The sequence below is a fragment of the Eupeodes corollae genome, chromosome 2, assembly GCF_945859685.1.
Source record: "Eupeodes corollae chromosome 2, idEupCoro1.1, whole genome shotgun sequence".
In the NCBI taxonomy this organism is placed as follows: Eukaryota; Metazoa; Arthropoda; class Insecta; order Diptera; family Syrphidae; genus Eupeodes; species Eupeodes corollae.
In genome coordinates this window covers 20,710,503-20,727,461 of record NC_079148.1, presented here as the reverse complement: position 1 = coordinate 20,727,461, position 16,959 = coordinate 20,710,503, and the positions used below count along the sequence as shown (strand labels likewise).

The 16,959-nt window shown below is 32.6% G+C and overlaps 2 protein-coding genes across 2 annotated transcripts in view; one reads left to right on the top strand and one right to left on the bottom strand.

Annotated features, from left to right (window-relative positions):
* The window catches only part of LOC129944334 (40S ribosomal protein S14a), a 252,630-nt gene that overhangs the window by 178,667 nt on the left and 57,004 nt on the right, over positions 1-16,959 (top strand). The window lies entirely within an intron of this gene.
* On the bottom strand, positions 30-11,120 carry LOC129944329 (synaptic vesicle glycoprotein 2C-like). The gene is made up of 8 exons (XM_056053685.1): positions 10,984-11,120; positions 2,308-2,379; positions 1,877-2,201; positions 1,463-1,823; positions 1,075-1,401; positions 704-830; positions 475-631; positions 30-346 (listed from the first exon to the last, which is right to left on the bottom strand). Exons 1-8 carry the CDS (start codon positions 11,015-11,017, stop codon positions 157-159), a joined length of 1,593 nt encoding a protein of 530 aa, XP_055909660.1. The 5' UTR covers positions 11,018-11,120; the 3' UTR covers positions 30-156.

The following is a 16,959-nucleotide window of genomic DNA, read 5'->3' as shown; positions in this document are numbered from 1 at the left end:
GTTCACGACCTTAAATCAAAACAAAAATATTTTCATTATTTTTTAATGTGCGTTTATTTTTTTGTCACACCCTATACGTCACTTTCGTTATGTCAAAATAAATTGTACCAAGTAGTGTAAAAACGATATTTGTTTTTTTTTTTGTATTTTAAGGATTTATGACACCATTTTTTCACTGTGTGTTACTTTCGGTATCAAGAAAGTTGAAAACGCCGATGCTATCAGTCCAGCTCCGGCAATATAAAATGTCAACTCGCAATTGTAAGGCAATAAAAATCCGGCAGCATTTGCCCCAGCAACACCACCTAAACGGCCAAACATCATTGAGATACAAACTGCCATGCCCCTGCAATGAAACAAATAAAAACAGAAACAATTATGTTTTGACACTGACAGTTTGGTGTATGGGTGCGTTCACAGTGAAAGTTCAAAGTTGTCAAGATCCAATTTATGTGATTTTTTCATATGAATTACCTCAAATGTGTCGGATATAATTCGATTGTTATTCCACTTAAAACTTGAATTCCAGCTCCTGATAGGAAAAACATATTAAACACAATTAAAGCCACAGTTGCATTGTATATAAAATTTGTCAGAACCCCGCAAACTCCAAATACAAATAATAAAGAAACTAAAAGAGGTTGAAATAAATGTTTAATCGGTATTAATTTCATTATAAAAAAATAATTATTATTATCCTTACAGAGAATACAATTCTTTTGAACTTTTCGATCCAATAAACCAATGATAATAAATCCTACAAAGAAACAGAACTCCATCGTAACGGAATATATAAAAGTTTTATCTTGTAGTTGTTCAACACAATGATGCTAGAAAATAAAATGACATGTTTAATAATAATTAAACTAGGTATAAATATATAGCCGCGTTTTTTTTGCACAGTAAAAAAAAATATGTATTTCAAGTTACCAAACAGGCATACAAAAGTCTCCACTTAATTTTTCCCATAAAATACGGAGACATACCTTAAATTTAGCAAAGAAATTTTGTTCATACTTTTTTTGTAGACTTTTGTATGAGCTAACAAAAAAAACACGGATATTGTAAACTTACATCTTCTTCCGTAACAAGCTTTAACTGATTAGCATGAACCGCATCACAAATTCTAGTAGCATTACTTGTTGAATTGCTACTCATTGCGTTTACCATAATATCGGTGATAAAGGGATACCACATGAACATTCCATGAATAGTAACGTACATCCAAAATTGAATATTACAAATAAGAACGGTAGAGAGGAGTAAATTTTTTTGAAAAAGTGGCACAGTCTGTTTCCATAACGTGTTTAAAAAAGCTTTTAATAGACTGCTGGAAGTATTTATTGATGGTTCACTTAAGTTTTGGACTGTGGTGTCTTTTTCAGGGATGATATCATTAATCTGTAGATAGATTAAAATTCAAAACAGTCTTTCCATTTGTATAAGAATTTATTTGACTTACTTGTAAATCTCCACTTTTTCTGTTCCACCTATACATCTTCTTAATTACTTTGATGGCTTCCTCTTTTTTACCAATGGAAAGAAGAAATTTTGGACTTTCCGGAAGAAAAAGTAAGATAATAACTGCAAGAATTCCCGGACATGCACAAACTAATATTAAAAGTCTCCATGGTTTGTAGACTATTCCGAGAAATGGCAATGGCAATGACCAATTCTGATTGATGACTCCCCAGCCAACTACTGGCAAGAGCATGGCCCCCACCGAAAATATACACGAAGCTGCCATAATTGCTCCGGTTCTTGTACGATCAATATGAAACTCTCCAATGTATACAAAAAACGTTGCATAGGATGCAGAAATACTGGAAAAACAACCAATATCAAAATATGTCTGTAAAAAATGCTATGCACTTACAAAAATCCATTGGTAAATTTCAAAACAATAAGCAACCAAAATCGGGGTGAAAAACTGGAAAATATAGACACAGCACAGCCCATAAACAGGGAAGGTAATATTACGGCTCGTCTGCCTTTGGTGTCTGCCAGAAATCCCCACATATGTGAACTGACAATAATTCCAACATATCCAATAGTACTCAAGATGCCCTTATCTCGATTTGTCAAATTAAGATCACATTCGGCAATCGGGAGTATAAAACCAACTGAAGCTGTTTCATATAAGGTACAAGTCATCACTACGCCTCCGAGCAAGATTATCGAATAGTTAAATATTCCGAAACCTGAGAGTCATAAATATTTTTAATTCACTTTTTTCTCACAAGAAGAACATTAAAAATGTACACTTCACGATGTCAGAAATATAAACTGAACTATTGAAACACAAACCTGTCTTTTCCAAAGCATCCGAGAAGTGAATGGCATCACTTTTGTCGTATTTTTCATCTTCGACTGTAAATACTAAAAAAAAAGGATTTAAATCAGTTTAATAAGCTGTTGTTATCATTTGACAGTGAAACTGTTTGAAGGTTTGACTTTATGTATTCTTTCACTTCAGTCTACGTCTAATGTCAAAATTGACAATTAGGCTAGGTATACACTTACAGGACTTTCTGTTAATCAAAGTTATCTGTCAAAAGCAGGTATACGAGTACATATAAATAAAACACTGCAATCGCGTAAATAAAAAATCTTAGTCGTGTAAGTCCAGCTTTTTATATTTTTTAAGAGAATTTTGAAAAAAAAATTAAAGATTCTAATAAATCAATTAAAAAGAGTACATAACTGTGTTTAATCCCTTTGCCAGATTGGATTCATTTATAAAAAAAATACTGATGTAATTAGTTTTCAAATGGATTTTCTTAAACAACATACAATTTGTATAGCTCTAAAGGCTACTGGTCTAGGACTAGGATTGTAAAATTTCTCTCACAGCTACGTTGAACGAATGGCTATGATCCACGAATGGAATAAATTCCAAAAATGTAAATTATTCCAACAAAAATTTATCAATTTTAAAAAGAGGCTGGGATGCGACCCACACTGATAACTTCCCATCCCGTCTGTCGATTTGTCTTGATTAAAAGTTTGTCTATATGTACTCGTATCAATTTTTACTAAATCTGCGTACTATTTTTTGTAGATTTTATTTTTTATGAAAAAACGGAGTGTTATTTTTAAATTAAATAAGTTTAAAGCCAACATTTTAAATTTTTGCAAAGCTATTTGAGTCAAAATTAAATTTTTACCAAGTTTTAGAATTGTTTTTTTTTTAGAGTTTTATTTTTTGTAAAAAAACTGTCAATTCGATTTTTTCCAAAATTTTACTGAATGTTAACAACAATATTTTTTGAAAGATAAAATTAGTTTTAAGCCAATATCTACAATTTTTGAAAAGATATTTTAGTCGAAAATCAATTTTTACCAACTTTTGTCAAATTTGTTTAGGTTTTTAATTTTTTGTACAAAAACTGTCAATTCGATTTTTTTCAAAATGTTACTGATTGTTGACAACACTATTTTTTGAAAGATAAAAGTAAATTTAATACAATATCTCAAAGTTTTGAAAAGATATTTGAGTCGAAAATCATTTTTTACCAACTTTTGTTAATTTTTGTTGGTTTTAATTTTTTTGTAAATAAACTGTCAATCCGATTTTTCTCAAAATTGTATCACATGTCAAAAACATTATTCTTCGTTACACAAAATTGTTTTGGAGATGAAATCATATTTAAGTCGTAAAATTTTGGAAGAGACAAATTTTTTTTTTCAGTTTTTTTGATTTATAAAAAAAAACCGTTATATGGATTTTTTTCAAAAAAATACTTCTTTGATATCACGTTACAATATATTATATACAATTTAATTCAAGTCTCTAGCGTTTTTGGTTCGAAAGATATTTAGGGTTAACCAAAATTGTCACCTTTTTTCAAACTGGTTCTTGAGCTATGGACAACGATAAAAACGTCGCGAACGTATGTACGGACGTACAGACGTACGAACAAACGTACACACGCACGTACAGACATCGTTCTAAAAATCTTTTATTTCAACTCGAGGGACCTTGAAACGTCCAGAAATGTCAAAATTTTCAATTTGACAAATCGGACCCATTACAATAACTTCCTATCGGAAGTTAAAAAGCTAAACTGAAGTGTTGAAAAAATTTAATTTAAATGTTTTACTTTTAAAATCATCGCTTTCGGAATATACCAAAACGTAATACTTGTTGTAAAGTGAAATCAATTTGTTGAGGGGACTGTTTTTACCATAGTTCAATCTGCTTAATGTAGGACGTAAAGCAACTTGTCTTCTAATACTTGAACGGCTATATAAATAAAGTTTAATTGTTTCAAAATTGATGGTGTTATGCCGGACCCATTGATTAATTTTAGAATAAAGCATAGCTGAATGTACTCTCTGTGTTTAGAAAGCGATGGAAGATTTATAAGCGTAGGCCTATGATTATAGGGTGGAAGTTCGAGCCTATTGGACCATGGGAAGAAACGGAGGCATAACCGCATGAACCTTCTTTGTACTCCTTCTATTCTGTTTAAATGAACTGAATAAAAGGGAGCCCATATTATGCAGCCATATTTCAATATTGGTCTTACAAATTATACATAAAGAAGTTTAAAAATATATGGGTAGCGAAAATCATGTGAAACCCGTTTTATAAATCCGAGTGTCTTATTTGCTTTTTTAATAATATAGTCATAGTGATTTGTAAACGTTAATTTTGAGTCAAGAATAATACCTTGGTCAGAGAAAGTAGAGATTTTAGTAAAATAAGTCGTCAAGTGAGTCGAAATTTTTCAAAATTTTAATGTCATCAGCGTAAATTAAAACATTGTTTTAAATAGATTGTTTTAAAATAGAAGGTTAGTCAGTAACGTACGAAATAAACAGTAAAGGTCCTAAGTGGCTACCTTGTGGTACGCCAGAGTTGGTATTAAAATATAATGACTGCACATTCCTAAAAACTACGCTGTTATGCTCTTATATAAGTACGACGAAAGCAAACTAACAAATTTAGCTTTAAAGCCTTGGGATTTAAGTTTGGAAGCTAACGTTTTATGGCACAATTTATCAAAGGCCTTACTAAGGCCTGTGAAGACGCAGTCAACTTTTTTCCGTTTTTCAAACGAATCTAAACAAAATGAACTGAGGTTAGTAACTGTTGACTTATTTTGAACAAAACTATGTTGGCTGTCACAAATTATAGACTTACAATCAAACCATACGACTTTACAAATAATGGACTCAAATAATTTAGGGATGACGGACAGTTTTGCAACGGGACGATAATTTTGTATTTCATTTTTACTACCCTTTTTATGTATCGGTATTATGAACGAAGTTTTCCAAATTTCAGGAAAAATTGTAGATTTAAGCGATTCATTAAAAAGGATAGGATAACTAGGATGCGCATTTTTTCAAAATATAAGACGGTAAACCATCTGGACCTGGGCTATAACAAACGTCATGTTTTGAAGCTTTGGAAACGATTTCATCTTCAGAGATCAAAAGACTAATTGAATTAAAATGAGGGAAATTTTGTGAGAGGGCCAATGACTCAGGTGTTTGACAAGATTTCGCTACTTCGAAAGCATCTTTGAAAAAATTTTCAAACATATTTGAATTTTTTTCAGAGTCATGACTAAGTTCGTTGTTGAAAATATGCAGTTTGGATACCCTTCAGTATTTCTCTTACTATAAACATAGTTCCAAAAGTTTGTTTGGGTTGTTTTTTTTTATGTCGGTTTCAGTATTAAAAATAAAGTCATTATAAAGAATATCTGAATAGTCAATAAACATATTTCTTAGCTCATTGTATATAGCCAAGTCATTATCAGCTTTTGTTTTATTATATTTAATCCAGGCCTTGGTGCGTTTATTTTTTTTAGTTTTTTAAGCAAGAGTCCAACCATGGAGAACACAGTAGAATTTATAGCACATAGCATTAATTTCACAGTTCTCAAACAAATGATTTTAGTTAACATTACATAACAGGTTGAAAAGTTCATTAAGTCTGCATTTTTCAAATTTAAATTTTCTTTGGAGCAGCTGGGAACATTACATACATTCAAATTAAAAGATAGGTCTAATGCTGGGTGATGTCGGTCTTCTTCGACAAATAGGGTATTGGCTGAATTTACAGCAAAATTAGCATTGAGTGCGTCCGAGAAAAATATAAGGTCCAATATTTTGTTGAAGTTGTTGGCAATCCCATTAAATTGGTTTAATAAACATGAGGAAAACCCATCAATTGACAAGAATTTATTGGTAGAGGACATGTTAATAGGAGATATATAGTTCTCATGCGTTTGTTTAGTCCAGGTCAAGTTTGAAATATTGAAATCTCCCAAGACTAGTAGCTCATCACGTGGCTTAATTCGATAGTTTATTTTGTCTATGTAATTAATTTAATTTTCATAAATGTTATTAGGAGAGTTTGGAGGTATATATGTATGTGGCGACAATATATAGCAGTCCTGTCACAGTTTTAACTTTTATGCAAATCATTTCTACATCAGATTGATGAAAGTCCTCAACCAAAGTGCATATCAAACAATTTTTTACGGAAAGCAAAAGTCCACCTCCTACAGTGCTGATGTCATTTAAGAAGTGTCTATCACGTCTGTACACTTGATAGTTCGAATCGAAGAGTTCCGTATCCAAGAATTTATTGTTAAGCCAAGTTTCAGTCAAAATGATTATATCGTGTGGTAGAATAGTTATATTTATGTAGACCTTATTGATCTTTGTCCGAAATTTTAAGTTTAACACTTTTGAGAAGAAAAAGACTTTTTACCATATATAAATATAAATACCACTCATGAGGTTAACATTAAACCCCCACTAAGAAACTTGTTCGTGAGTTTATTTCGAATTCAGGATAAACTAGCTCGGGGCTTAACTCAGAGTTAACTCAGTACTGAAAAAGTGAGCCTTAATGTCAAAGTTTTGGAAAACATAACGTTCAATGTAAACCTATTGGTGAATATGAACATATTTTAATGCCCCTGCCGCTATTACTACTATTACTGCCGCTAGAAGACAAATCTGAAAAAGTAGTCAGAATGTTCCATCATTGCTTTCCGTTTAAAACACGTACTGTCCTTTCCAATTTCATTGTCGTGCAGTCAAAGAATATCTTTCCAATCTCCATGAGGTTAGCGGATACTGCTTCGAAATGGAATACGTACTCCCGAACTTTAAGATTGCATAAAGTGAAAACTCAATTAAGATCATCCCTGTGCGGTTAACCATTCAAATTCAGCAACATTTGTAATATGTTGAAGATGAAGTTTTCATCCCGAAAATAGTTCAGTTCGTTTTAGTCATTTGTCTGTAAACTCCTCTCTCTCAATTTTTTGTGCAGATTCCTTATGAATATGTACAAATCATATTTTTAATCTTCCATATTGTTGACCTAAACATTAAGTTTAAGGTTGTATTTCCTTTAAATAAGGTCCCACTTTCTAAAGAACAAAGATTTTGAAGTTATTGTTGTTTTCTGGATGACATGCAGTGCAGCCCTTATAACATAATCGAAGTAAATCTTCAAAATAGTGGAGACATTTCGGTCTCAAATAAAAGAATATACCTAATTTGGAGAACTAAATGGAAGTTTAAGCACACGTTTTAGAAAAAATCTAAGTAAATAGTTTGTCAATTTTTTCATTTTGCTGATAACCCCAAACTTGAGCGGCATTAAACAAAACTGATTTAGAAGTTGCCTCGAACAGTTTTTACTTCGCCCTGCAACTAAGTTAATTTTTACTCTTTCCAGAGCCGGATTTAGGGGAGTGCGAAAGCCCGGGGCCTCCACAAACAGTAGGCCCCCACAATAGAGGCTTGGAAAATTCAAATTCCAACTAGTAAACACTAGTAAACATCTTTTCCTTTGATATTTTTTTTTTTGCTCTTTTACCTTTACCTGCAAAAAAAACATCGTGAGGAATGTAGCAACGAGTGTTCTCGATACCGCTTTGTTTGCAACATTTTGGAAGATATCTTCGAGCGATTCAACGCTACAAACAAGATGTTGCAGGAACCGAAAATGTTACTTAAATCGGCACGGCTTGCACTAGAATCATTGAAATCAGTCGTGGAATCCAAACAAAATGATTTTCATAAAAACAAGGAAGCAGCCAAAAAAATATCTTATACTGATGACCATGTACAATCGCGCACCCGCACCAGAACGAGAAATGTGAGGTTGAATCCGCTCGATTACGGGAAAGCACAAGACGCAAATCTGTCACCGAAGGAAAAATACAAAGTATCCGCCTTCATCCCAGTGATTGGTCAGCTATCCGTTTCTCTTACTGAAAGATTCAATGCCTATGAAGCTGTACTTTCAAGATTTTTATTCCTGAATCACATCGAGAAGATGGATGCTGAAAATTTGCACGCTGCAACAGAGGCATTAGTGAAAATATATCCGGATGATTTAGAGCATAGTCTTGGTAATGAGAAGGTTCAATTTGTGTCTTTGTTTAGCTCATACAAAAAGGAAAAGGACTTTGGAACAGATCAACTGCCGGAACTCTTTTACTACCAAATTCTCGAAAATCGAAATTTCACAGCTACATTCCCAAACCTCGAAGTGGCATTGAGAATGTATTTTGTTTTGATAGTAACAAATTGCATTGGGAAGCGCTCACATTCAAAATTGAAAATTATAAAAAATAGGCTTCGAACCAAGATGGGACAAAACTGTCTATCGAAGCTTTCTCTCCTGAGCATTGAAAACGATTTACTCCGAGAACTGGATTTCAACGAAATCATCAACGATTTTTCGGCGAAAAAAGCTCGAAAGGTTCCGTTCATTAACCCTAAAATTTGATGTTAGTAAATTCTGTTTTTCGTTTGTATTAATATTCAATACTAAAGAAATCTACTTGGCTTCACAATAAATTATTTATTGAAAATCTCAAATGAAAAAAAAATGATTTACTTTATTTTAAAAATAATTTGGGTGAGGAGCCTCCGCTTCTTTATTTCCCCAAGTCCGCTATACCTCTAAATCCGGCCCTGACTTTTTCAGCGTTTTTATGTGCTATTAAATGATATTATTGTTAGTTGAAGCTTGTTCGAAGGATGCCTATTCATATTTAAGATTGAGGTTATTTTCATTCATAGATGTAGATATCTATACTCCTTAACGATTTCAATATCATTATTTTGGACTAACTCAAATTCGTCCAAAATAATGCGACCCAGTTATTGAGGGCTGTTTCATATAATGTTGATTTCATATACTAAAATATAATTGGAGCATCTTCAGAAGAACAAGGAGAACGTTTTCATCATAAATTATTTATTTCGAACGCCTCCGTTTTCAAGGACAATACAATGAAAATATGAATGAAGAAGTAACAGGGTTGACTTTTAAATTAATATTTTTCACACTTTTTTTTTATAATTTATAATAGTTAAGAATTAAAGGTGCAAAAATAATTGCAAATCTATTTACTTTGATTGAAAACAAAAATAGGTGGGATGCGACCCACAATGAAAACTTCCCATCCCGTCTGTCGATTTGTATTGCTTAAAACTTTGTAGGTTTTCGTTTTGGGTTAAAAAAGTTGTCAGTTGAATTTTTCATAAAAAAATTTAAATTACCAACAATGTTTTTCATACAAAGAAATAGTTTAGTTTGAAAATCTAGTTTTATTAAGTACATTTTTACCAATTTTAGTATTGTTTTTTTGGTAGGTTTTCATTTTTGTACAAAAAACTGTCGATCCGATTTTTCTCAAAATTTGACTGAATGTTGACAACAATATTTCTTATAACTTGAAATGAAGTGGAAGCCAAAATCTCAAATTTTTTAAAAGATATTTGAGTCGAAAATAAATTTGTATAAACTTTTGTTAAATTTTCTTTTAAGTTTTTATTTTTTGTAAAAAAAACTGTCAATTCGATTTGCGTTTTCCAAAATTGTTTTGGAGATATAATCATTTTGTATTCGTAAAATTTTCGAGTTGACAAATTTGTTTTATTCGTTTTTTTTTTTGATTTATAAAAAAACTGTTTATTGGATTTTTTTCAAAAAATATAACTATTTGGTATCACGTTACAATTTATTGTATATAATTTAATTCAAGCCACTAGCATTTTTATTTCCTAATATATTTAGGATTAACAAAAATTTGCACCTTTTTTTAAACTGCTATAGTAAAAAAAAACGACCACGCAATTTTCTTGATAGCCCTTTCTGCATCTTTCTGCCTTATTATTTGTATAACAAAATTTATTTGGTTCTTGAGCTATGGACAACGAAAAAAACCTCGAGAACGTACACACGCACACACAGACATCTTTCTAAAAATCTTTTATTTCGACTCCAACGCCCTTCAAACGTTGAGAAATTTCAAAATTTTTAATTTGAAAAATCGGACCCATTACAATAACTTTCCATGGGAAGTTAAAAAACAAATTTTAATCATATTTTTAAACCATTTTCGTTGCTAAATGTTTGTATCAAATATATATTTTTTTCTAATGACTATAGAAACACCTCTCTAAGTTTCATACATACATACATATGGTTTTTTTGTCAAAACAAAAATAATGTTGACTCGCGTTATAAACCATTTGCTTTTTGACATTTAACACTTTAACCAAAATATTCTCACTAAAATTTAAGGTGTCTAACCACTTATTTTGCAAAGATTGATGGTTTTTCTGGATCACAAACTTAACTGCAGAACACGAAAAATAATTATGCATTCATAAATCACTTAAAAACAAAAAAAAATAAAGAAGACCAACAATTAACTATTTAAGTTTTTAATTCTTAATACCAAATATCCAAGGGAGAGCGTTTCGAAATATTTTTGAACTCTGAACACTATTTCAGACTTTGTTTTTAATTGAATTAGATTTTATATTTCAAAGAGTTTCTGTTTCGAAACTTTAACGCACTGATTACAAATAATTCATCAATTCACATAAATAAACAATATTTCATATGATAGCATAAATGTTTAGGCAAATAATTTTAAATGTATTAATTAATAAAATAATAATAATTGCAATAAAAAAACGCACTTTCGACTGTCTTATCTTTATCACTCAACGCCATATCGACGACTTGATTGTTAAATATGTATTATGCATAAAATACTATGAACTCCACATCGAAGATAAATGAACAGAATTTTGCAATAATAATATAGAATAATCTTAATATTAATAACAGGGTGCAAGATATTTCCTATAACTGAATGATCTGCACTAACTAAAAACGATAAGATAGATGGTTTTGAGATAACAAAATGGACAGATATGATACGAATATTCAATTATGTCATATTAAGATATTAAGATTAATTGAGATACTGGAAAGTGAAATTTAAATATAGATTACAATGCCTTAAGATTCAGGCTAAAGTGGTTATTACATCAATCAAAAGTTTTTTCCAGGTGAACTTATCGCCAAATTAAAAGAGCTGCAATGAAAGCTTATAAATATTTAGTCTTGAATTTCACCTGAAACATTTTTTTACGTGTGGAGTTTTTAAAGCTATAACGATTTTCACCAGAACGTTAGGAATGAAATGTTCAATTTCCTCGGAAATGTATCCTCTCCTCAATTTCAAGAAACTCGACCCGACGATTTTTGCTTTTACCTATCATTAATTTTACATACAATTTACTTTTACGAAACTCAACTAACTTCATAATGTCCCTAGGAACCTAGACTTAAACCTATGACAAGAACTGTCTCAAAGTCTGGGCTTTTTCTTGCACAAAATTAAAAAAATACAAATGTAAAACTTTTCTACTTTTTCTTCTTCGTTTCCGGCTGCTTGTAGCAGCACCAGTTCCTTTCATCTCTCTGTATTCCTAGCACGATACCTCAGCTGGGTCCACGTCTCCAAGTTTTGGGACCGAGCTTCCTTCATGACAGATGATCGCCATATTTCTCTTGGCCTTCCAGGCCACCTTCTACTTTGAGGATTCCATGGAAAGCACTGCTTTGATATGTTGTCGTCTGGCTTCCTCAATGTATGGCCAATCCAGCGCCACTTTCTCTGCGTGATGTCAACATCCACTTTTGCTTGCCCAGTCCTAAGCCAAAGTTCAACGTTAGATATGGTTTGTGACCATCGGATGTTCACGATGTAACGTAGACAGCGGTTGACAAAAGTTTGCAACCTTTTCGAGATGTCAGCAGAGCTCTTCCACGTTTCGCAGTCATATAGCAGCACGGATTTTACGTTGGACTCAAACAACTCTTACTATAGGTATGGATCGCTATTTTCCTGGAGTCCCACACTTTTGAAAGCATTCCGAATGCACTACCGGCTTTATTAATTCTATTGGTGACATCCAGGTCCGTTCCACCACCGAGTTCCAATTAGCTTCCCAGATAGTTGAACTGGGTGACCTCTTCTACTGCCACTTGTCTCACAAGAACCTGTAACTTAGTCTTACTGGCATTCATCCTTAAGCCAGCCATTTCCCCATTTTGTTGAAGAGAGTGGCACTTTTGGCTGAGCTCTCCATTTCTGTTTGTCATTAAGCATATGTCGTAAGCATAGTCCAAATCGCTTAATGTTTTCTTCAGGCACCATTTGAAGCAGTCTCTTGTGTTCACCTACTGTAGCAGTCATAACATCATCAATAGCAAACAAGAACAGCTATCTCACTCCCTGTCGCACTTCAAATGCTTTGGAACGCTGTTCATTGGCAAAACGAAACACCTTGCGTTGTTGTTAGACTCTTATTATAGCAACAATTTTATCAGGAATGCCTCTAGCAACAATCGATCTCCAGATAACATCACGACATCAAAATATACGAACATGAGGTAAGGCAGCGATTTGTACTCCGACGATTGTTCAAGAACAATTTGCAAGGTGTGAATGTGGTGGACACTTGATCGACCACTGCAAAATCCTGCTTGATGCCTCTTGAGCGTAGACTCGATCTTAGAGTTTATCCTCTCGATAATGATGGTTGTCATTACCTTTGGAAATACGGACAGAATAGTAATTCCACGCCACTTATTGCAGTTCTTAAGATCACCTTTTTTGGTAACTTGACGATTACCCCGCCCTTCCATTCCCTACGAAAGGTTTCGTTTTCCCAAACAGACTTAACAAGTGGCAACAAAATACCGGAAGCCAAGTCGGGGTCTGCCATCCAGCCCAGCTGCTTTGTTGTCCTTTAAAAGGTGTATCGCTGTTCTTATTTCCGTGCATGTCGGGGGTCTGATAGATCTTCATATTTCCGGCAGTTGATGATTTGCATAAGGCTCGTTTTACACTATACGGTTTTGACCTTACGGCAAAAAATCGGACGGTGACATTTTCTTACAGGCGTAAAGAAGAGCATATACGCTTTCATATTATACGATCACGGCAAAATGCCAGCGCCGGGTCGCCGTGTGGCAACCGTCTACTGCCACTACAATATATGGCAGCCGAACGGCGCGATAAGCTTGGTGGCATACGTGACGAAATATATGTTTTCACATCATAAGATTTTATGAGTGCGGCAGAGTTCGATCAGCCATTTCAAGACACGATTACTTGTGATTAACTTTTTACTTAATTACTTGTTATTAAACTTACAATATATTGTCTAAATAATGGATAATTTTTAATTAATCTCGTGCAGGAGAGACCAGTGTTGTGGGACAAAGGTTTAGAATTATACAAAGACAGGAATGTTAAAACCGTATAATGTGTAATTAGCCATTGATCCGGTTTATGCCGTTCGTTTTTTTGACGTACGGTCAAAACCGTGTAGTGTAAAACGAGCCTTAGCGTTTGCATTTATATTCTGGTCTTCGTTCAGCAATGTACAGAAGTGCTCTTTCCATCTCCGCAATTGATCTTCCATTGACTCTAAAAGACTACCGTTCGTGTCACGAACAGGATGGTTGACAATATTTTGTTGGCCTACTAATCTTTAGTGATTTTGTACAGCATAATCGCGTTATATCTTGCTTGCAGCTTCATCAGCGCTTTCTGCTAATTTGTCTAATCTGGCCCTTCTATCTTGTCTCACACACCTCTGCCCAATGTAAAAATTTTATAAATATAACATTTAAAAAAAAAGCATTAATATTTTTTCACTTAACAAAACAAAACAATATTTAGAGATAAACTATGACGCACCCTGTATTAAGTATGCACATTTGATAGAATAATGAAAAACAAGACTTGTTTACTTAAAGAGCAAAAGAACAAGTTAAACAAAATATTTCAATAAGCAGAATTATTTAAGTATGTAAATAAATCACACATTTTAAATACCTGATTCCCAAGCTCTCTTTTTCTATTCGGAGTTTATCTTTTTTGTAACATAACATTTTAGTTTAGAGGTTAAATAGATTTAAATAATTGCTATTAAATTGAATTTAAATGACATAATTTAAAATGGAATAAAAGCCTCTTTTTGAAGGACCTTTTCGGCGTATTTTTTTTTAAACAAAATTCTCGTCTTACAAACTTGGTTTATAGTGAAATTAAAACTTGTTTCCTTCTTTTTTATTAGATACTTAATAGACTGAGAGCTAAAAAGTAATTAGTTTTAACGATTGTTAAAACTCTGTGGAGAAATTAGTTGTAAAGTTATTATTGAATCTAAGCTTTAATTCGAAATTATGTATGAAAAGAGATCCATTGAAACGTAATTAAATTTTCAGAAATAAAAACTATAAAGAAATGTTGATTGAATTCTTAATTATCAAGTTTTCCAATAAGGTGTTTCAAATCGATATTTAAAAAAATACCATTCACAAAGAGACATGAATTAATGTTAATTTAATTGTTAAAGTTAAAATGGGCACGTTAAGGTTTTTTGAAGATAACTGTATTTTCTTAACGCAAAATTAGAACATGGCAGTTACTTAATTTTTGATGTTGTCGTTAATTTCAAACTTGTAACTTTACTTGACTATCTTAAACTTGCACAATGTACCGGCAACATTTTACAAGCCCTTTACAGATTGTGTTTGTATTATAAATCAAAATTCTTTTAATTTTAAAATTTGACAAGAAAAATTTACACAAAACTTTACATAAAAATAAAATAATAAAATTAATAATAAAATAATAAATAATTATGTTCAGCTTGCAGCAAGAATTTCAAATACTAGAAACTTGTCTTTCCTTCAAGTCCCTTGTGTCGCCTGAACCTGCCCTATAACATCCAACTGGCCACCACAGCTACAGTTTCAACATCATATCTTATTTTATAGAATTTTCCAAGACCAATTCGCACATTTAGGTCTTTATCGGCTTGAATCAAATGTATGTATAGCAATTGTCAGAAAAACAAAAATCTAAAGGCGTTACACTACAAGCTCTGGTTGTTCAAATGTGATCAACTCTTCGAGAAATAACAAGGTCATTAAACTTTTCTTGCAGAAGTTTGTTTCTTAAGCGCTTTCTTTTTGAAAATAAACGTCATTGTTCACATCAATATCCTTTGATTCTGGCAATAAAAATCATTCATTTACATCACAGTTGCTCCTCATTAAATAAGTTAATCGCATTGATTGAAGTTCCAATCAGCAAAAATTCGAGGTTGATAGTGATCTGGTGTATTAACCAAACTTTAGATGCTTTAAACCTTTTACACAGACCTGGTGAGGGCACTTTCAACGTGTGCATGCCACCTAATCCGCGGTTTGGTTTCCCGACAACCATGAAAATAGAGAAATTGATCCACCGCAGCTATTCGAAATATGCATCTTTCAAACTAAGAATGCCCGACTCTATCTTTGGACTTTTCAACTCCGTTTCTATGTGGCCTAATGGTATAATAGTCCACGAATTTGAAAATAAAGCAAATCAGCACAAGAATATCATCCTCTAACCATTTTCGCAATATCGAGAAAATGCCACATTATTAAAGAAGCAGCTTCAAAAAATTGTAGTCTATAATCAAAATGTCAACGGACTACGGACAAAGATCAATAAGGTCTACAAAAATATAACCATTCTACCACACGATATAATCATTTTGACTAAAACTTGGCTAAACAATAAATTCTTGGATACGGAACTCTTCGATTCGAGTTATCAAGTGTACAGACGTGGTAGACACTGCTTAAATGACATCAGCACTGAAGGAGGTGGAGTTTTGCTTGCCGTAAGAAATTGCTTGATATGCACTTTGGTTGAGGACTTTCATCAATCTGATGTAGAAATGATTTGCATAATAGTTAAAACTGTGACAGGACTGCTATACATTGTCGCCACATATATACCTCCAAACTCTTCTAACAACTTTTATGAAAACTTAATTAATTGCATGGACAAAATAAACTATCATATTGAGCCACATGATGAGCTACTAGTCTTAGGAGATTTCAATCTTCCAAACTTGATCTGGACTAAACAGACGCATGAGAACTATCTATCTCCTATTAACATGTCATCTACCAATAAATTCTTGTCAATTGACGGTTTTTCCTCATGTGGACTAAACCAATTTAATGGGATTGCCAACAACTTCAACAAAATATTGGACCTTATATTCCTCTCGGACGCACTTAATGCTAATTTTGCTGTAAATTCAGCCAATACCCTATTTGTCGAAGAAGACCGACATCACCCAGCATTAGACCTATCTTTTAACTTAAATGTAGGTAATGTTCCTAATTGCTCCAAAAAAAATCTTGATTTTACCTTTAAAAAATGCTGACTTAATGAACTTTTCAACCTGTTATGTAATGTTAACTGCAAACATTTGTGCTATAAATTCTACTATCATACCATTGTGAAAACCGCGCAATATTTCTTAATCTCCTCCATGGTTTGACTCTTGCTTAAAAAAGTTAAAAAATAAAAAAAACAAGGTTCAGATATTCTTTATAATGACTTTATTTTAAATACTGAAACCGACATAAATACAACCCAAAAAACTTTTGGAGCTATGTTAATAGTAAGAGAAATACTGACGGGTATCCGAACTGCATGTTTTTTAACAACGAACTTAGTCATGACTCTGAAAAAATTTCAAATATGTTTGCAAATTTTTTCAAATATGCTTTCGAACTAGCGA

Coding starts and splice junctions, on each gene's coding strand:
- LOC129944329 (XM_056053685.1), bottom strand. CDS start 11,017: ATGGCGTTGAGTGATAAAGATAAGACAGTCGAAA. Junction 2,380..10,983: donor TAAAGATAAGACAGTCGAAA/GTGCGTTTTTTT, acceptor CTTTTTTTTTAG/TATTTACAGTCGAAGATGAA. Junction 632..703: donor TCAAAAGAATTGTATTCTCT/GTAAGGATAATA, acceptor AACCTCTTTTAG/TTTCTTTATTATTTGTATTT.